Raw genomic sequence first — 22,239 nt, 5'->3', positions numbered from 1 at the left:
TTTTAGTATTGTTTAAACCACAACAGGTTAAGATGTAAAAGCTCTAAGTTTCAGGTTATATGGGGGACCCCCACCCCCCCCCCCCCCCCACCCCTTTTTTTTTTTTTTTTTTTTTAATAAAGTAGCCTATTTTTTGTACTGTGATTAGCCTATATGGGCAATTTATTTTTAGCCTTTTTGCTATGAGTAAATTGTCGGCCTACTTTTTCAACATTGATTGAATTAATTAACATTGTGGTTGATTTAGAGTGATTATTTTCAATTTGTATATTTTATTCGATACCAACCAATTTTAGAACAATATTGTCTACTTAACTTTCGCTTTCTGTATGATTGGGACTACGTAAGCTTTTTCTTAAACCACCTCTGAGTGAGTCAAGTCTCACAATAGACGATCTCTGACAGCGTGTGCGTGTGTGTGTGTGTGTGTGTGTGTGTGTGTGTGTGTGTGTGTGTGTGGGCTGTGTGTGATATCGCAGACGTCACAGCCTGCCGTTAGTCCAGTTCAGTTCAGATCAGATGAGCCGTTGGTTCTCTTTGGGGGGAAACTAAACTAAATTCGGACCTGAAGGTAGTTTAACCTCGGAGGCTCCCAGCCCACACACTGAGCCGGGGCACTTTTTATTTTTACTTAACCCGAAATAACCCGCATAAACAGCCGGGGCGGAGGGAGGGAGAGCCGCCGTTAACGTAACGCCCGTGACGTCGGTCCGCCCGGGCTGCTGCTCCGCTGGGTTTACTACCACGCCGTTTGTCTGGAGGGTCCTTATCGGTGTTTACTGAGCGGAGATCGATCCTAACGGAGCCTAATTGTGGGATAGAGAAGTGTGTCATGATGGAGAGAAAGAGGACGGACTGTCCCGCTCTGCCGCCCGGCTGGAAGAAAGAAGAAGTGATCAGGAAGTCCGGACTGAGCGCTGGAAAGAGCGACGTCTACTACTACAGGTACTCCGTCACACTCATCGATCAGTCAGTGATCTGTCCGGTCCCACAGTAAACCGGTGATCGATCAGTCAGCCTGTGTTTCAAGATTCTAACTCCGTCTGTCATCGTCAGTCCTGAGCGAACTAACGTTACTGCTCAGACAAGTTGATCACAAAGTGTTAAATGAGTCAGTGTCAGAGAAGTTACAATGTAGCGTACATGCTGTCATGTTCCTGTAGGCGTTTATAGAGTGGCTCTGTGGTACCCAACACGGTGTCAGCAGAAAACGTCAATTCAATTTTTAACAACAACCCTATAATATTCTATAAATATTTAAATCATTCTTCTGTAGATGTTTACACAGCGGCTCTGTGGTTGTAAACAAGCTGTTAACTGAAGCTGATGGTTAACTCAGGGCCATAGCAAGGTCCCTATATCACTTGACTGGCCTAAAAACATACTGAGCTGAGATTGAAATGTGGCTGATGACACGCCTCTCCTTTACCAGTTCTGGTATGCCGCTGCCTATCTACTGGCATATGCCACTTACAGACAGGGCATCACATATATTCACTGGCAGATACCTTTCCACCAGTAGCCTATACACTGATGATACTACACTCTTGTTTTAGTGTCATGTTAATATGCAGGCTATGCCACATTGACAGTTGGTATCACTCTTCCTCTGCATGACTCTTCTTACTGACATATGCCAAATAAACATGGCATGCTTATGTACCACTGACAGATACAACTTTTCATCACATATTGGTCAAAATCCAATGGCTGCTAATGTACTTATAATTATTATTAGTGTGTTTTTTAGTTTCTTCTTTTGTGGCTGGACTGCAGCAAAGTGGGGTCAGCCTTTTAAATGTTAAAGTCTGTCCCTAACTTACTGAATAAGTGAGTGATGAAGTTACACCATTGGTCGGTTGAGTGTTGGAGTTTCCCCACTGGCCATTACTCTTTCAAAATGAATGGGCTCGAACAGCAGTGTTGCCAGATGGGTACTGTAAACTATGGTGCCAGAAGCTTAAAATTATAATTTTTTGAAGAAAAATTATTGAATGGGAGTCGTACAAAACACACATTTAAATGACCTTTTGACATACCTAAAAACCCACTCACATCATTTTTTTTAAAGCTAGCTGACATGGCTATGATGCGTGGAAGAGGATATATATGGTGACCCTGAAGGTCAAAACACAACAACATCTCAGAAATTACAGCGTTATTTAAAAAAAATACATCATTTCAGAAAACACAATGACAAAACACAACATTTTAGAAAAACACAGCAACAATAATGATATAGCTATGTCAGACAGCTGTCATAGCTATGTTGTGGAAGAGGGTATATATGGTGGCACTAAAGGTCAAAACACAACAATATTTCAGAAAAACACAACATTTGACAAACACAGAATTTTAGAAAAACACAACAACAAAATCATAGTTATGTCAGTTGGCTGACAGAATAGAAGAATAGAAAGAACTTTATTAATCCCCGAAGGGAAATTCAGCTGTCCAGCAGCTCATGATAAAATAGACATATATATATATATATATACACATACATATATATATATATATATATATATATATATATATGTGTGTATATATATATATATATATATATATATATGTGTATATATATATATATATATATATATATATATATATAATTCTGCACTCAGTTGCCAGTTTATAAGATATGCCCAGCTACAGCGAATGCAGTTTGACACAGCTGTTGTGTAAAAAATTCTGTTTATGAAGGTTCAGTTTTTGTTGAAACAGTTTCGGTATGATCATTTTGTAGATTGCAGTGCTGTTTAACTATATCTGAAATGTACAATACTGTACAATATATTTTAATGCCATTTATTTATATATAAGCAAAAATAGCTCAATATAATATATGAATATTGTAAGACTGAATTGAGAATTCTGCAATGTATGCAATTTGCAGTAACATATAGGTCAAAACCAAGTATATTGCTGGACTGTGTATGTAACCGTGGCTTTTCATTTGAAAGAGGAAGTGGCAGTATTCACTCAGTCATGGGCTTTCCCTAACAGCACTGGCCCTGCTGTTACAATTAAGCCAAAAAAATTAATATAAATACACAGAAATGTACTCACACCAGAAGGGACCTGCTTTCTGTGGAGCTGTACCCACTGGTCAAGCTCATTTTTGCTCTATTTAACACAATCATCACCTCTTCAGCTCCAGCGGGTGGCATGAGGGCTGATTTATAGTTGCATGTAGGTTCTACGCAGAGTCTACACCATAGCCTGTCTCTGCGTCGCTCTACAATTACACATCCAAAACCCTAGTTATCAGTGGGGTTTCTATGCCACTGTGTTGGGTTTCTGTGAAGTGCACTTAAGTAAACTAACACACCTAAAGCCCAAAACATTGTTTAACTGCAACAAGAAGAAGTAGAAATAGAATAGAATAGAAGTACAAATTTTGGCTCCATTATAACTCATAAGGTTCACTGACAAAATTGTCTTTTGCCCCACAAATCCAATATGCTAACATTATTAGCATAAGCCGATGACATTTTATATTGCAGAATTTCCCCTCAGGGAAATATAAAAAAAAAATAATAATTAGCCCAGCAGCTAGTGGCGCATGACACGTTTCCTGCCATAAAGCAGATTTTTTTTCCGCGAAATTCCGGCACCGGTGGCAGAAGCTTATTGCAAAGATTGCAAAGCCACTAAGTAACCTATGTAAACGCTGATAGTCTGATTTTACTGTGGCCACTACCCTGTGCAACCCACATTATTTTCATAATGATATATTTAGGAAAATATGCTATCTGTTGCCTCTTTAACAAACAGAATTCAGCTCCATTATAACTCACAAGGTTCACTGATGAAACAGCTGTCTTTTGCTAGACACATTTCCCTAAAAATCCAACATGCTAACGTTATTAGCATAAGCTTATGACATTTTATATTCCATAAATTAGCCTAGTGGCTAGCAGACTTTACCTCCAGTACTGATATGAAGCCAGGATAAATCACACACAAGACTTCAAATGCAACTGTATGGGGGCATTGTTGTCTTCACATTTTATGATTTCTTATCTGTGAAATAAAAGTAAATGAAAGCTTTGTTTCCAGCTTACAAAATATACAGGAGGTGTGTGTCGCAGCAATGTATACTTACCATAGTACTTAAATTTCTGCAGGGGTGCACATCAGTCCCTGCGTGACTCGTGGAGGCTGGGCAGCCATCAGCCATTATCGTAGTGTGCAATAAATTCAGAATAAAGGAACAACTGTAAACAAAAAGCCCTCCTGAGAACGTAATACAAGACTGTCAGTGCCCACATGCTTCAGCACCTATTAATTTCAAACAGAGCAACAGCCAATGCGGGAACACCAACAGACATGTCCTCACTCACGCCGACCAATGGTATAGCTTCATCACTCAATCACAGACAGACTTTTGCATTTATAGGGCTGGCTTTACATTCTGTGGTCCAGCCAAGAAAAGTATCAAAAAATTAGCCGCACTGCAGACTTCAAGTCAGGATATCTCAGCCTCTGCTTTTTTATGATCTGTCTCTCACAAGTCCACAACTCTGTGGAAGTGCAGCACTTAATCATAGAATATTCCATAAAAAATCATTATGAGTAAGTTGCAGCCTTATTATTTATTTATTTATTGTTGTATTGTTTATGCAGTTTTTCTTCATATTGCATCACTTTATATTTTGTCCAGCGACTCTAAATAAGTGAGTTCATAGTCCACAGGTACAAGAGCTAGGCAGCAACATCTTAGCATTTAACTACCTTCTGTCTGTCTGTGTTTTTCTGCTTCAGTAAGCATCATATTTTAGTTCAACCCTTCTCTAAAGCTGATCGAAGTTCGCTCTGAAGTTTTAGCTTTTAAATTTTTCCTGATTCTGCATCCTCGCTAACTGTTAGATCGCAGAGAGAATCATGTCACTCCTAGTGCAGGTCTGTGGTGAGGCTGTGACGCAGCAGAGCCATCGGCTGTTCACTTCCTGTTGATCAGCGGAGCAGAGGCACTGCGCGATCACTTCGACAACTCAGAGTCAGAAACGCCTGACCTCCGTCACATCCTGAACCTTCAACATGACGGAGATCAGCGGTTCAGAGCTGAGGCTCAGCTTTCTTTCAGTTTGCTTTGTAATGTGACTCATCAGTTCCAGTAAGGAAACCAGTCAGCATGTCTACTTACTGGAAGAGCAGCAACACCCTGCTGAGGCCTCTGATGGCTCCGTCTTTACAGACTCGTGTTTTTTTTATTAGGAACTTTATTCAGACAGACATTTTTTTTTTCAGTTGTGATGCAGTGATGCATATGACATCAGCAGCCATAAAAAACATAGAATATTTCACTCGGTGTCAGCACCATATAGCTTCAGTAATGAGCATGATGAATGATGAATCATGATGAAACACAGTATTCTATAAGGTGCTGTGACACACACACACACACACACACACAGTCTCTGATCTTTGCGTCGTTGCTGCTGACCTACATGTCAGACACAGCTGAAGGACTGTGTGTCTGCTCTTGTACCTCTATCTTTGTGAGGACCAATTACAGACAGTGAGGACATGTTGTCTGTCCCTCACTTCTTCACAGGGCTGTCTGAGGGTTAGGGCTGGGTTTTAGGGTTTAGGTGTTTTAGTGCAGAGGAAGTGTTCCTGCTGGTGTCAGATGTTATGTCATAGCTGACTAATTCAGCTGTTCTCAATACACAATATGCTAAGTGTGAATCATGCGAGTTGGCAGGTGGAGCAGTAACGTCATGGAGTCTTCCTTGGATACCTGACAACTGCTCAGAGCCAAAAATGTAGTGATTTTGCACTTGGGTTTTTGTATGATTAAACAAATTAGACATAACGTGTCAGTCAGTCAGCTTTAGAGGTGCTGCTCGACAAATTTTGTTTTGTTGTACAGAGCCAGGCTAGCTGTTTCCCCTTGCTTCTTATCTTAATGCTGATTTAAGCAAATCAACTGCTAACAGCTCATATCAGCTGGAATGTCATTCTGCAAGTAACTTTATGACAGTCCAAAATCAAACTTGTCTGTCATCAGGTTTGTGTGCCCTCTGTAAGCCAGCATCTATACTTGACCAAAGATCATTTAGAATGTAGGAACTTAAACAAAAGGAACAAAATTTCATATCTCACTATTTTTAGGCTGCATGGTGATACACAATATGTATCTCTGTATCTTCTATGAAATGGGCTACATGTTTAGTTGCAAGTCAAAGCCAGCTGCAACTGAAACAATAAAAAATTTTTGGGGGGGGAGTGAAATAGTCATTTTCCATGACCATTCAAATAAATCTAGTGCCGAGGGAGGGAAGAAGCGAGACATGTCTTGTATATAAAATGTTTGTGTTATCACTGCATATTTTTAACACCTCTGTCGCCTGCATCCAGGCACTGTCTCAGTGTCACACATTAGACTACGATTACCAAGAAGAATGGCGATGTGCTATGATCCACCTCACACACAAACTAGAAGTGCAATTGCACGTGTGCTACTGTGGTAATTCATTCATCTCACAGACTGGTTTAGCGCAACACGTGCAACCTATGGAGCGATGTCACACTGTATACTAATGAACTGACAGATTAAACAGAGGAGCAGCTCTGTATTGCTCTTAGTGTTGCTGGAGAACTTGTGAGTGAGTGAGTGGGGCGGAGCTGTGCGAGATGCACACTGGCATGGCTTTTTGAAAGAACAGTGTTATGTAACACAACTTGACCCTATATGGATATAAACAGTGTTGTCTAAATCTGTATCTTGCTTGAAAATATATCGATATATTGTACATAGTTGTTTTGCCCACTGTACAATCACCAGAAGGCTTTGGCGGCCTCTTCTTTTTCTGTGCCCTCCTGATATTTTACCAGGGTATGATGGTATTTGTGTAAAAAAAAAAAAAAAAAAACAAACCTCAAAAGCTGAGTTACTGGTGATGGAAGTCATTGTAGCATATAATTCATTGTCTAGCCTTGCTGGAGGACCTGATGACACTTGTTGCTGCAGCAGATACCGAAATATCAGTGGGCTGAATGTTGATGTGTTGAATTCAATCATGTAGCTAAAAGCTAGCCTTTGTAGTTCGGAGGGTTACCTCAAAAGAAAATGATATGTGGCAGTACTCCCAAACAGGAGCAGAGGAATGTTTCTTTTTAACTAATCCTGCACATGGACGTTAAACACAACTGGATAAAGCACTGGGGGTGGGGCCTTGTTCATTCTTATGAAAGTTGCTAACTGATGCATGAAGCCAAAAAACATGAACTGCTCATGTATAGTATTACCTGAATGATTGGCACTGCTTCTGCACTGTGTGGCCCATAGAACAGGTGCACTCAAGACTTCCACTGACTGCGCTGGCTACTTCCTATTTAATGCTCTGCTAACTTAAATGGCGATTGAATGACTCCGGATTCCAGCATCTCCATATCACTTTAACAGATAGAGGAGCATCTGTATTTTTGACAGTATTAAAAATCGTACCTTCTGGATTTCAAAATACCTTGATATACCGTAACATCTTGAGACCACCCAAACCTCATTATCAGCAGACTGAGGGCTCTAGTTTCGCAGACCGGGCGAAGCGGGGGGCGCAGCGCACCTGCGCTTCGCCAACTGGGTGTGGCCAGGCGGATTTTGCAAGTTTGGCACACCGTGCGTCTGGGACAGCTACTACTCTTTCCCGCCTTCATCCCTCCTGCCTGCACAAGTTGGAAAGAGGGAGGAGAGAAGGCGTGGAGTGGGTTTTACACACATCACACCAATCAAATGAGCCCCTCTCCTCGCCCTTAAATGCGCCGCGCGAAGGCGTAATGAGAGTTTACTCAATTCGCCATGGCAGAAGAGAGCAGCAGCGTCACATGGTCAAACTCCTCCCAGGAGGAAACTGATGTTTTGGTCCGGGAGGTCCAAGCTCGCAGTGTCCGAATATACGGAACTGCAAGCAGACCTCCATGGGCTGATGATGCAAAGGTAGCCTGGGAGGAGGTCACCACAATTGTAAGTCAATGTTGCGTTTCTCTCGTGCGCATGCGCTCTCTCTTTCTCTCTCGCAGTCTCACTCTGTTTCTTTTCTTTTGACTTTTCTAAGATGACAGATGCTGAATATATACTCCCTATCTGATGCTGTGGCTGTTTGTGGTTGGCTGAGAGGGATGTGAACTCATTAGTTTGCAGCTGTGTTAATCAAATCAGGTTGGGTTTCCATTACGCGTGCCAAACGGTGCCAATCCCCTTTGATCTGACATCAGATGTGACGGGACAGTCGATACAGAGAGATATTTATGTGCTGATTGCAGATAGTTGCATTGAATAGTGTTTTTTGGGTATTTATTGCATTGTTAATGTGCCTGATATTCTGGAAACCTGCCTGTGAGGTTTCGGTGACGTGTGCGCACTGTCCGCTGGTCAGCCAAACTTCGGCCTACACCGGCTGCGCTCCGCCTGCGCTGACAGTAGACCTGGTGTAAGCTGGCGAGCTTTTTGCGCACCTTCGACGAAGCCTTTTGGCACGAAATTGTCACTGCGCCAAGCTGAACGTGTCAACACCTCCCCCTGCTGTGCCACTACAACCATCTCAGCGCACCTCGGTCTGCCAAACTACCAAACTGAGCGTGCCTCAGGTTGAGCTGCTCGAAACTAGCTCTGCGCGGGGTTCGCCACCCTGCGCCACCCTGCGCTACGCGGGGAAACTAGAGCCCTGAGTGTTTTTGTAGCTCTAGCAACTGAGTGTCAGGTCCTCTCTCTAGGTGATTGCTTCACGTCAGTTTCAGGAGATGCATTCTCTAGTTGAACCTTAATTCATATCATATTAATAATCTAAACTACCCAGTTTAATAGTTTAGAACCAGGAACTAAATATTTGGATGAAGTCGCTCATGAAAATAAGGTAGGCCAGTCAGTAGGTCACACATCTAATTTCAGTGTGCCACATACAGAAGTATTTAATCAACAATTTAATTGTCTTCTGCTGGGATTTTAATAAATATCTGTTTAGACTTGTATTGGCACATACCCAATGTTAAAAGACTTGGATTGGGGCCAAGAAAAAAACAACATCCCTAATTTAAGTGCTACAAAAACAGCAGAGCCATCAGTTAATTACCACCAGGGACGCTGACCAGCAGATCCTGTCTGGCTAGGGGTCCTGACACCTATGAACAAGTCAGAACAAATGATCAAGTTCGAAATGATAAATCAACAGCATATTTTAAAGTAAATGATTGAATTAAAATGTCTGAAATAGATCTCAAATCAGAATTTGAACTTAACAGTAGTATTACTGAAATAATAACAATAAAGACTCTTGCCAACATCCCCTGTCACTGGTCTATGCGCAATGCATGCTTGTCTACCCCAAGTCATCACAAGTTAGCTCACAAAAAATCCCCAATAAAATGCATTGCGCAAGAACACGTCTGGGCCCTTGGATAGTACTTGACTAAATGCGAACACAAGCACAAACAAGAACACCGGTTAAGAAAAGCCTTGCGTCTCAAACTGCGTTCAGGTCCTGTGGGTGGGAGGCGTTTCCATGGTTGCACCATCAGTCGACTGAAGATGGCAGCTGACAGTGTTAATAATGAGGAGTGTAATTATCAGAGTGGATGAAGAGTTTATCCAGTGACAGAGTTAAAAATTAACTTTGATGATCCAAATGTTTGAGGATAAAATGAGACTTTAGGTAAGGTGTTTTGAATGATGGACAGATATGAGGCAACATGTGTGTTCTGTGGACTGCTGTATTGTCTTGTAGTTTTTCCTGACAATTGAATGTCTGCAAATTATATCTTTTGGATATCTAAAATTAAGATAATGATATCTTTAATCACAATATCTTTATCTGTCTGATTCTCCTTCTTTCCTTCAGTCCTTCAGGGAAGAAGTTCAGGAGTAAGCCTCAGTTGTCCCGTTACCTTGGAAACACAGTGGATCTGGGATGTTTCGACTTCCGGACAGGGAAGATGATGCCTGGAAAAATGCAGAAGAACAAACAAAGATTCCGACATGACCCGTTCAGCTTGGCCAAGGTAACACTGATGGTCCAGGGCTGTGGCTGTGCTGTGGTTGTGTTGTTATTAGATTATCAGATTAACACAGCTCTTCCTGCAACAGGTCAACAGTTCAGCAGGTCACTTGACAAACACTTAACCCTCTCACTCACTATCTTTTGAGTGTTTTTGACAGGGACTTGTCTCAGTCAGTTTGGGTGTTTTGACCAGGCCTTTCTCTGTCTCATCTGTGTTATGTTCACAGACTTCTGTCTGGGACATCTCAGGCTTGTTGGTTTTCACTCTGACTTGTCTTATTTTCACTGATGCTTTGATTCAGACTTGTCTTCTAGGTGTTTTGACTTTAAAGCTATAGTGCGTAACTTCTGTCGCCTCCCAGCGGATAATGTGTTAGTACAACTAATAAGCTGGCGGCACTTCCATGTACACAAAGTAACACTCGCCACACACCGTGTACACAGAGTAACACTTGCCAGTTGCCACACACCGTACACAGAGTAACACTTGCCAGTCGCCACACACCGTACACAGAGTAACACTTGCCTTTGTGGTAGGATCCACTTCTGAACCGTGTCTTGGCCGCTTCTCCACCAAGTTGCTTTCTCTTTCTACCTGCGCTCTACCTCTTGCTGTGACACTCTCCGCTCTTCCTCCCCCTCCCTTCTTGTTGTGAGGAAGCATTTCCTGTGTGTCAGCGTGGGAATGTCGCCAGTGGACACACATACTAAAAATGATATATATTGAAAAATACCGTGAGATGTTAGAGGAACCGATCGGCTTAATCAGCATTGTGTCATCTCCTCTAGTAGTGGCTTGGGTGAAACGGACATTTACGGACCTGTAGAAGTTACGCACTATAGCTTTAACTTGTCTCAAGATTGTAGACATTTGAATCCAAATAACTCAATCTTTTGGACATTTGAATCCAACATGCCCTGTGGGTGTTTTGACACAGACATGTCTCTGTCATTTCAGTGTTTTGACTCAGACGTTTTTGGTTCTTCTCAGTGCCTTGACTTGGAATGTTTCAATGTCATGGACATTTGACTCTTGTTCTCCGCGTATTTTGACTGCTTTATGTAACATTATAGGTTACCCAATGTAGAGATGTAGAGAAAATTAATGAGAGTATCTGTAAAGCATACAATCTTCTGCCTGCCTACATATAAATATTGACCTTTTTCTGTGGTGTTGGCATTTCAAATCTGATGCCTGCAATGCACATCAAGCATGCGTGTCTAATGAGGTGCATCAACTATCACTTTAAGTGCGTTTGGGCCTTCAGACTTGTCTTGTGGGGTTTTTTTTTATCTCAGTCTCATAGGTGTTTTGACACCTGTGGGTGTTTTGGCTTTTCTCAGTCTCCTGGCTGTTTCACTCAGACATGTCTTGGTCTCATCTTGGACATGACTTCAGTGGCCTGGTGGATTAGTTGTTTGTCCACACCTCTTTAATTGGCTGCATCACATCTAGCATTTTCAGCTGCATTTTCCTGACATCTAAGAACAAACCTCACAACAAGCAGAGTGCACTCATCAACATCATGGAATCCATCATTTTAAATTGGAATGATCATACAACCTTTGGTCAGCTCACACACTCTCCACACACACACACACACACACACACACACACAAGGCCATACGTGACACAGGGGGGATAAATCCTCCTCCAATATTAACTGATTCTAACAAAGCCCCAAAGTGTTAGTACTGTAGCTCTTATTTAGAACTACTTGACAGCCAATCAGAAACAAGGATTTTCCACAGCTGTGCGTGCTGGCATGCCTCTATGCACGTATGCATGTCTGTGTGTTGTGTTGTGTTTGTGTGGTGCAGTCTTTGTACCAAAGATAACAGCAGCACTGACTCCTCCCAAACAGCAGAGTGTATAGAAAGAAACTTCTGTGTTCCTTTTTAAGTGAACAAACACACACACACACAAAATTCAGGAGTGAAGTTGAGGTATGAGGAAGGAAGGTCTGACCATCAGGTACAGTTTTCTGTTTATAGACTCTCATGTGACCTTCATGACCTGAAGTAACCTGGAATACCAGTGGAAAGTCCTGCTCATGTCCCGTAGAGGCTGCAGTGTTCATTACAACCACAACATGAAAGTGACAGCAGTAGAGCTATAGATGTAAAGCTTGTTCTGATGATGGCGCTAGAGGAAAGGTCATGGGATTGTTAACATCCCCATCCTCTGGGGAGCAGGAAGACGATCAGAGCTCGGATGTACCAGTCATCTCAGAGCAAGAAATCAGTCCTTGCAGGCCAAAATGTTTCAGAGTGATGCTTTTAGAAGTAAGCACATTTTATGAACTTTGATAACCTGTGAAATGGTTGTCAAAGTTTTCTGGAGGTTTTCTGGTTTTCTCCAGGAGATGAAGGTCAGAACGAGAGTGTAGGAGGAGAAATGAGAAATGAGCCCTTTAAAAAGTTAAATATGGACTTATTATTGAGGCCACTGAGTTGTTTGTCGATGTTTACTTATTGTTTATTGTTTACTAGGCCTGTAGCTTTTGCACACACCTTATGAAATATTATTTTGAGATCCAGGGGTCGTGTAGACCAAAGCGTTTTTCCCTGAGGCCAGCAGATTTTTCGAATTCTTTGCAATGGGAGCACTGTGTATTTACAATATACTACAAACAGGAGCAGCGTGACGAGGCACTGAGCACCTATTCTCTGCTGAGCGCAGGACGTTTGGCATTTTGAGTTGAAAAAGGTTCAAGTTTGGGTAAAATGCTGTGCTTGTCATTGTCACTTTTTACCCAACTCTTCAATCACAGTGGAGGATGGGAGGGACAAAAACACAAAGACCAACTGTCACATCTTATAGGTACAATTGTTGAACAGCAACAACACCAGTGGAGGAGAAATAATTATATTTATTAAGATATGTTTCCTTTCATGAGCCCACATAGACCGGTGAGCCTGTCCTCTCTCCCTACGTGCTTCAGCCTTCCCTTCATTCTTTTACTTCTTTTACACTCCCAGCTGGGCTTTTACCAAGGAGCGCCTGGCGTTTCAGCCGGAAAAAAAAAATGCTTTGGTGGACACGACCTCTTAAGCCTAGTTCAGACCAATGAGTTGTGTTGACATGTAACAATTTTAGAATGTTGCAGAGAAAAGTTGCAGTGGTGTTAACTGGCTGGTCTGAGCACACCTCAAGCCAGCTGATGGTGTCACCGGCAACTCAGTTGGTCAAATCGCTGGCAGCCGGTTTTAGAATGTAAGGCTGGTCACCTGTGCCAGCTTCCAATCGGCTTGTAGTGGAGTCTGCTGGTCAGGTCAAAATGACCGCAGATGGCATGTTCCTTTGCTGCAGCATTCCCACCAAGCTTTTTGTTTCTGTCCTCACGGTGTGCCAGTGTCAGATGGTGGGTTGCTGCTGCTGCTCGCTGTATGTGCTCAGGTTTTTAGGACGTTGTATAACGGCACACTGTAAATAGTTGCCTGTTACAACTCGTATCATTGTGTTATTGGTCTGAACTGGGCTTTAATGTATGACGACAAAACTTCTCAGATAAAGATGAACGCAAGCGTTATTTTCACTAATAAATTGATGAATGACTACTTTCAGATTGCAGTGCTTTTTGTAGTTTTTTTGTGTTTTAGCAGACTGTAAGTACTATGTTCTTTGGTATGTTTCTTGTTTGCTGTAGCTGTCTCACTTGTCTTGTATGTCCGTGGAATGTGTTTTATGGATTTAGCAGTGGTGGAAGCCAAATCCAAATTACCTGCAGTGTGGGGCAATGAAGTGAATCTTGGAGAAAAGAAATGACACATTCTTATAGTGTTGCACGGTATACCGGTACTAAAATAGTACCGCGGTACTAGAGTATTCCAAACGGTACTATACTGCATTTGGCAAATACCGGTACTTTTTAAATTGATTCAATTCATTAATTTATTTAATTCATTTATGCACACAAACGTCTTCCTTGTTCCTATTGGAGCACATATTGCGCAAGTGGTGTGTATGACAACACCTGTATCAACATTTGCAGCTGGTGCACGTGAAAAAAGACAAGACAAAGTCTGCCTCGCAAAGGGAGACAACACAAGACAACACAAACTTGGTGAAACATTTGAGCAGCCAAACTGTGACGTCCGTATCGAGATACTTACCGAACCATGATTTTTTGGTACCGTTACACCTCTACTATTTATTGTTCTAAAGGTTTGTATCCAAAAGGACTTTTCCTTAGGAAAAGTACCGAAGAGTATTGAAAAGTATCGAAAAGTATCGGTACCGAAACAAAGATTTTGGTATCGTGACAACACTATATTCTTACTAAAAGTTTAACATTGGATTCTTCTTTGCCTTTGGACTCATTTGTGGTTGGCAAACCAGCTTACAGGTTCCTGTTAGGTTGAATTCATGAGCAATAAAACACACCAATGCTCAGTTTAGCACACTCAGGGGTTTAGCTGCTGCATCCGTACTTGGTCTGCTATGACCAGTGGCTTATGGTGGCTAATGTCAACAAATGTCACTGATGAAGTCCCAAACATATAGCTGAAAGCTTAAAAAAAGATAGTAAGTGGGCCTTAACTAAAGTTTAATTTGTCACACATACCCTATGTCAAGAATAAACTTCCATCCTCATATGTTGTTCACTTACTTGATGACTATGTGCCCATCTGTTGGCCATGTCACAGTTTTTCATACAAACATTAAGCAAGAAGAAAGCACTCTAGGAGACATGTGTGCTGTTAGCTGCTTGTTATTACATTCCACTCAAGTCAGGCTGCCCTGTGATGATGTCTTCAAAGCAGCTGGTTCAGAAGAATCTTGGAAAATGAGAATAAATTCAAACACTGTGCTCAAAATCAATCACAGTTTATTATATAGTGCACTAATCACCTTCCAGCATTATATGTGCAGTTTGAGTGTCAGACTTCTGAATCCTGGAAAAAAGGTGTTCATGGCATGTACGCTACCCACAGTATAAAGTGCCATATTTTGTACAGTGACTGCTGTTCAGACTTACTTTCAGCTGTTTCTTTTTTTTTGCATTGTATTTTTGCATATATAACCTTGATCAGCAGTTCCCAAACTTTTTAGGCCACGCACAGCCTTCTACAGTCCAACCAGGTTGAAGCACTCTAAAGTTGAGTTGATTTCTGGTTTTGCTGGGCTGCTCTGGTTTACGAGCTTAAACCGGTTTTATTGTAACAAACCAACTGAACGGGCATTTGTCATAATGACACGTTTTGGCAAATTAAAAGTAGCCTACATCAGCAACCAGTGCCAATGGTGTCATGGTGCTAAATCCAACTTGTGTAAGTAATAAGCAATTTGACAATGTGATTAACATAATATTATGTTTATACACTGACTGACTGGAGCAGCTAGTGTTTGACAGGTCATGTGTAATGTACTCCTGAGGCCAGGCAACATGATGGAGATCAATTTCAGTTGAGGGTGGGAGATGTGCTTGCCAGGCTTTTTGGGGTGACGGACGAGACGAGACGAGACGGCTTTCTCATTTCCCTTTTAAAAAACGTACAAACACGGAATGGGTAGCCATTGTTGTTAAGCTGGTAGTGGAGGTAGTAGCAGAGCCAGTTCTCAGTATGTTCCACTCAGGACTGGCTACTGAGTGAAGTGCAACAAATTCGGTACACTGCTTTGTCCTGAGGTTTGGCTTTATATCAAACTGGTAGAAAATTTTAACACCTGCCCAACACTTACACACCTCCAATCTCTCACACTTTCAAAAAAAATCTCGGTTTGCCTATTTATAGCCACATTAAAGTCATCAAGTTTAGTTAATGAGAGCACACGTTTACCATTGCTGCTACAGCTTCCAGACCATGGTCAGAAGGCACAGAGAAGACTTTGTTTTGCCTCTAGGACCTAAGTTGATGCTCATTCCAGGGCTAACTTGCTTCACTTTACCTAGGAGCTGGGAAGCAAAACAGGGAAACTTTACTTGGGTGTTGACGAGCTGCAGTGTTTATTCATAGGCAAACTGAAACCTACACTGTACATTTACTACCACTCAAAACCGTTACCGTTACCACTAATTTCCTCTCTGCTCCAATCACCAACAGCTTTTTGCTATGAGCGCATCCACTGTCACGCTCTAAGGTATTCCATAAATAAGCTATACCACTCATATAACACATGTATCAAAATATTCAAGAGATTCCAACAATGCGCTCTCGAGATTCAAATAAAACTGAAACTACACTGAAGAAAAGTTTTATTAAATTGCAACACATAATTGCAAAACAGAGAAGAGGGTGGGTGACACACTGCAACTGTCAGCAAAACCACATGTCATCATAATTTGACTGAGCAGCTGAAACAGAGACGTCAGACGTGAAGAAAGGTTCAGAAGAGCTCGGTTCTCCTTTGAAGCACAGCTGGTTTTAATGCTGGTTGTCTCTATCATTGTCCAGCCTAATTTAGGTGAAACCACATCCATGTCCACATGATGAAAGCAGGCTGCCGGACATCAAGACCCATGGAGGAGACTGCTGCTAGCTAGCCCAACCTGCGGTCCCTGTTCCTCACTCACCACCAGTTAAAGACTACAAATCAAAAAGTTGCTTGGGTGTTGGAGGGTGGTTTGAGCTGGCAAGTTGCTACAGCCACTAAAAGTTAGTCTCCTGACTGCTACAGTAGCCTGAAAAATAGTGATAGTGGTAGTTAACAGGATTTTTTGTTTTTCATTTCAACCAGCCTCCAGATTGTGGGAAGTGTGTGCAGAGGAACGGCGTTTGGCTTTTGCCAGCGATGGGCAGGGAGCTCCTGGGGTTGGTAGCACAGGGGGAAGCCAGACACCTGGAGCACCCTTCTCATTTTCCAGCAAAAGTCAGCAAAGTCGGCCGGCAAAAGAGCAGGGTGCTTGTGGCACAAACATCTGCACACACTGCACACATTGCAGTAACAGAGCTGGTTGAAAACCAGCAACAGTGGTTTCAAAGTCACTGATGGACTCAAGCTCTGCCGTTTCACAGGGCGCCCAGCTATAAAATGCATCTTTGAGCCAGCACCTCACTTCCTGCCCTCTCAGTCACTGGGCCTGATGCCTGGCAGCCTGCTTTGTCATGTGTCCTCCATGTTTTCTCTCTAAGAGTGAGATGGGAAGACTGATACCAAAAGTGTGTGTGTGTGTGTGTGTGTGCGTGCGTGCGTGCTTGCGTGTGTGCGTGCGTGCGTGCGTGTGCGTTGTCATGGTTTGTACCTTTCTGCTGCTGCTCTTCACACATCATTACTTGGGAGTACACACATACACACTTCCTGTTGTTGTCTATGCAACCTCAATGTAGAGTTAACCATTTAAGCTCAATTGACACACATATACGCACAGACAAGGTGGGAGGGAGAGAAAGTAGGAAATAAAAAAGGAAGTAGGGAAGTAGGACAGGAGAAAGTTATGAAAACATGTGACCAACACCTAGACTCTATCTCTGTCTCTTCCAGGGAGGGAAACCGGACCTGAACACAGCCCTGCCAATCAGACAGACGGCGTCCATCTTTAAACAGCCCGTTACGAAGGTTACAAATCACCCTGGCAACAAGGTGAAGACAGACCTGCAGAGAGCGAGCGAGCAGCCTAGACAGGTGAGAAACTAACACACTCACACAGACACAGACTCATTGTGGTGTCACCATGGTAATGCCTGGGGGCGAGGTCAGGCTGTTACACAGCGCTGGAGTAAACCAGGTTGTCGTGGTGACATAAGCCACTAGAGGGTGCTGAGGTATCATGGGGAAAAAAGCAGCATGGAACACAGTGTACTCTGTACAGGGAATGAAAGATGATGTGACGACAGGCAGAAGCAGAGAAATTGCCAGAGAAAGAGGGATGAAAAGGAAAAAAATAAGAAGGAAGAATATGATAAATGAGGAGAGAGTAGAAAATGTAAAGGGGAAAGAGTAATCAAGAGATCAGAGAAAGAGGCAAAATAGAAAACAGAGAGAATCGTTAAACTCTCTATCATTCTTTTATTTGTTTTCTTTCATTATAGTCAAGTCTGTAGTGTAATAAAAGTATCTTATAAAATGCAGTATTGTATAGGTAGCAGTACTGTTACTTTTTAAAGAGTATCAGGTTTGTATCAGTATCAGAAACTTGTAGGAGTGTAAATCACCAGTTTCATCACGATATGAGTTCATATTGATTCTTTGGACGAAGATGAGATATTTGCCGATATCACAAAGTCTGCAACGATAGAATTTCAATTTGATGTGATTCAGGGACCTGCAATCAATATGAGACGATATTATATGCCCACACAATGTATTACAAAAGAGGCTGTCACCCCCTTTCTTTTTTGTTTTTGGCCATAAAAGATAAAAACAACACATAAATAATAAGTGCAGTGAAGTTTACTTTAAACTGCCTCCACTAACACACATGAAACAGCACATGGGATAAGTTAAACTTCAGGGCTTTCTGGTGGAAAGCACTTTCTGGAAGAAATCTTTTCATTTTAACCCAAACCATGATCTTTTGTATGAAACTTCAGGACTCTCAGGCTTAAAACACTGAAGGCAAACTTCTTTTAACAGCCATAAAATATGGTTTACCAACAAGATCATTTACCAAAGATATCAAAATCAGCTCATTAATAACTGTGAAGGTTCATCGACAAAACAATAGTTTTTTGCTAGTCACTCATAGCAGACTTAATAGCAGCTTAATAAATGATATGTAACATTATCATTTTTCTTACTCAACTATGGTTTAAAGTCACTGCATCTCTTGACAGAACAGCTGGTTGAATTTCAGCCTGATTGTACGTTTTTTTCAGTCGAACATTGTTGAAACAGAGCAGCTAATGTTGCTGTAGTTGATGATACTCTTCTAGTTGATGAAGATGCTTGTCCAAGCAGATACGTCATGTTTTTATCTTGTAACAACATTGTTTTCATATGGCAGTTGATTTGTCTGCTGACCGATATTTTTGTATAATTGAAAATATTTCCACTCTGCAAATTTTTTTCCCAAGTAAATAACATTATCCTCATTGTCTCTCTCCTGGCTGCCTGCCATCTGCTTGCTGCTTTTTGATGGTGATGCAGAATTTCAAAATTAAGGTGTAACCTACAGATGATGATATGATTGATGTTTTAACTTTGTCGTTTGCATTGATGATATTGGATTGTTTATTATTGAGTCGATATATAGATCCAGATTGATGGATCGCTGCGGAAAGCAGCCCAAGCTGACCAATCACAGATCTTGTTGTCCTCATGTAGTGTTTCCATAACCGCTGTCGCGGAAATGTATGCAGCTACACTGTAGCCTACTGAGTAACCCTGTTGTTCTCACCTCATATTTCCTGTAAAGATACTGTATTGTTGGGATACCTTTGTGACTCTTTTTCTGTAGGTCAGGATCAGCAGTAAAGTTTTGTGGTTGTATTTTATTCCATTGTTCATTAGGCTCGGGGGTGTCCTTTTTTTCATAACTTCATAAATTCCTGAAATTTCACAGGGGCATATAGTAAAAGACGGCATTTGTGTGCAGCACGATACCATACGATACAATACATCCTCATTACAGCCTCTCCAGTATGAGGTTAATGGAAAAATAAGCATCTGTACTTATGTACAGTATTGAAAATCATAAATACCCTGGTATACTGTAATGCTGTGATACCACCCAAGTCTAAGATTCATCCTTGCGATACTTAAAACTGATCCACAAAAAACACTTTCTGTGGCTGCTTCACAGTATACCCAGTGGTTGCCATCGGAAAGCTCTTAATAGTTTGGTTGGCATCAACAGCATCCCAGCACAACAGCAGAGTCCAGCTCGGGCAAGAAGCTGATCAGAAAACAATGAGACTGAAGGAAGGAAGGAAACTTAACTGAAACTACCGGGATCCTACAGTCCACAGCAAATATTCAAATCTGTCTGCTATCTATCTGTCTGTCTGTCTGTCTGCAGTTGTTTTGGGAGAGAAGATTGAAAGGTCTGCGGTCATCAGATGTCACAGAGGAAGTCCTGCGGACCATGGACCTGCCCAAAGGCCTGCAGAGTGAGTCTCCATATCATAAGCCTGAACTCCCACCATGCTTCAGTTGAAACCTCTGACCTCTCTCTCTCTCTCTGTCTTTTCAGGTGTCGGTCCAGACTCCAGTGATGACACTCTGCTGTCTGCCATCGCCAGCGCTCTGCACATGAGCTCTTCTCCGATAACAGGACAGACATCTGTGGCTGCCGAGAAGAATCCTGCCATCTGGCTCAACACGTCCCAGCCGCTGTGCAAGGCCTTCACTGTTACTGATGAACACATCCGGTGAGAGACACAGTCAGACAGGCAAAGATACCATACAAGGTTAAAAAAAAAGACAAGTACATGCTGGTTAATTAAAAACAACAGGAAGTCTCACAAATCAACACACACAGCTCATGGGGCCATTAAGGTACTTTAAAACCCTTAGTGTCTGATTGCCCCAATTTGACTCAAAACATACACTCTCTCAAGATTACAAGTAGGTCAAATATAAACACATGGACATGATACACACAGTTTTTTAGATTCATGATACAGGCACTTTCTGAGGATATCTTTGATAGATTTTGCGAATAAAACAAATTTACCTGCAGAACTTGCCTGATAATCATCATCAAGTTTTCTTCACTACCAAAGTAATCCAGTGATAACAGTCTGTTTATCTGTGGATACATTGCAAACTGGAACTTCTAATATCTAATTTTGCTTACTTTTAATGCTGCTAATTGGATGACAACGGAGACTCTCAGGAATGTGTACTTATACCAGCTGATGTAGCTCCAGTTGCTGCCCCTTTACACTCTTTGGCTATTCTACAGCTCTGGACCAAAGAATTAGTAATCATTATTACTGTATTTCAACAGCCCTATCATTATAGCCCCTATTTTTTTGTTACCACTACTGCTATTACAAGAAAGCTTACATTCATGTCAGGCTCTCATTTAATGAACAGCATCTTGAGTTTTGACATTCTTTTTTTTTTCTTTTTTTTTTTTTTATAGAAACCTTTTTTTTTTGGTACATGATAGAAGAGGCTGGTGACTTATTCAGCAATAATTCTATGTTTCCTACTTGACATTCATACTGTCAACCTTGAAGCCTTGCAATGTGTATTATGATTTGGGGGAATATTTATCCTGATACATTCCATCATGTTGCATCACATGTCTTCTAAAAACTTATTGTTAACCTGTTTAAGTGAGACTAGTATGTAACTTTTGAAAAAAGAAAGAACGCAGTCTTTTTTGATTCAATTGCTCCCCAATCCATAATTGGTATGATATAACCAGTAACTTATTGTGGCTTATATTAGCAAACTTGGGATAGATATTGCTTTGTAACTGACATTACTGAGTCAATACTGTTACACCATTACCCTTTCCCCAACAAAATTAGTACATGTATGTGGGTTTTTAAATGTGAGGTAACCTGTTAAAAATTGAGCAAAGTGTTAGTTCAGACAAGACATGATGTCAAGCTCAGCTCACTTCCCAGCTACATCAGCTGATCTCAAACAGCCCAATCAACTGATGGATCAGCTGATTGATGGAAGGGAGTCAGCTGATAGATCACATGATTCATGATTCTTTTCTATGCAACCAATTGGCAAATCTCGTTCAGGATGTCCTATTAAAACTGCTCTGGCCTGCCTACTGCAAACCACTTGCAACCCACTTCCACCCCAGCTCTTCCTTTTCATGCTGTGTCTGAGTTATAAATGTCAATGATACCTACTCTGTTCTCTTCCTGGGATCTTTGCTGCTGCTCCCCCTGTCTTAGGTTTTATATGCAGGGGCATGGAAGGGCAGGGAAGATTGCTCTCTCTGCCTCAGGCTTTCCTAATATATGCATGGAAGGGCAGAGAGGTGTACTTTCTCTGCTTTAGGCTTTCTGCATAGGCCCTAGAAAAGGCAGAGAGGCCCTAGAATAGAGCCATACCGCTAAATATAGTACTGCAAATGGAAACAAAGCTTTCTTTGACTAAAGTGGTCCTGACTGAAATAGGCAATAGACTGCCTTCCTACTGCCAGTAGACCAGAGCAGTGTACATAGCTGCACAGTAGATGAGTATGCCTTTCTGTTTTTGTTTGTGTATGGTGTGTCACGTTCAACGTCATAAACAGGCTTGAAAACAGGTTAGTAAACAGTAGAAGGCAGAATGGGGGCCTGTGAAAATGTTACGGTAGTTACTTCATACTCTTGTCTTGCTTATTCAGTTTCGCTCTCAAACTTGGTGCGGACTGCATTTTGAATAAAGTTCAAGCGC

General features: G+C 41.7%; 1 protein-coding gene across 1 annotated transcript in view; it reads left to right on the top strand.

Moving 5' to 3' along the window:
• Positions 1 to 502: 502 nt before the first annotated feature.
• Positions 503 to 22,239, top strand: part of mbd2 (methyl-CpG binding domain protein 2) — a 56,485-nt gene continuing 34,748 nt past the window's right edge. The window contains exons 1-5 of the mRNA XM_033647243.2: positions 503 to 945; positions 9,843 to 10,002; positions 17,428 to 17,568; positions 19,904 to 19,994; positions 20,078 to 20,255. Of these exons, the coding sequence (XP_033503134.2) occupies positions 833 to 945; positions 9,843 to 10,002; positions 17,428 to 17,568; positions 19,904 to 19,994; positions 20,078 to 20,255 (683 nt within the window). The 5' untranslated portion in view covers positions 503 to 832. The remainder of the gene's footprint in view (positions 946 to 9,842; positions 10,003 to 17,427; positions 17,569 to 19,903; positions 19,995 to 20,077; positions 20,256 to 22,239) is intronic.

This window comes from Epinephelus lanceolatus, chromosome 19, assembly GCF_041903045.1.
Source record: "Epinephelus lanceolatus isolate andai-2023 chromosome 19, ASM4190304v1, whole genome shotgun sequence".
Taxonomy (NCBI): domain Eukaryota; kingdom Metazoa; phylum Chordata; class Actinopteri; order Perciformes; family Serranidae; genus Epinephelus; species Epinephelus lanceolatus.
Note: the sequence above shows the minus strand (reverse complement) of the source record. Positions and strands in the feature narration are given on the sequence as shown.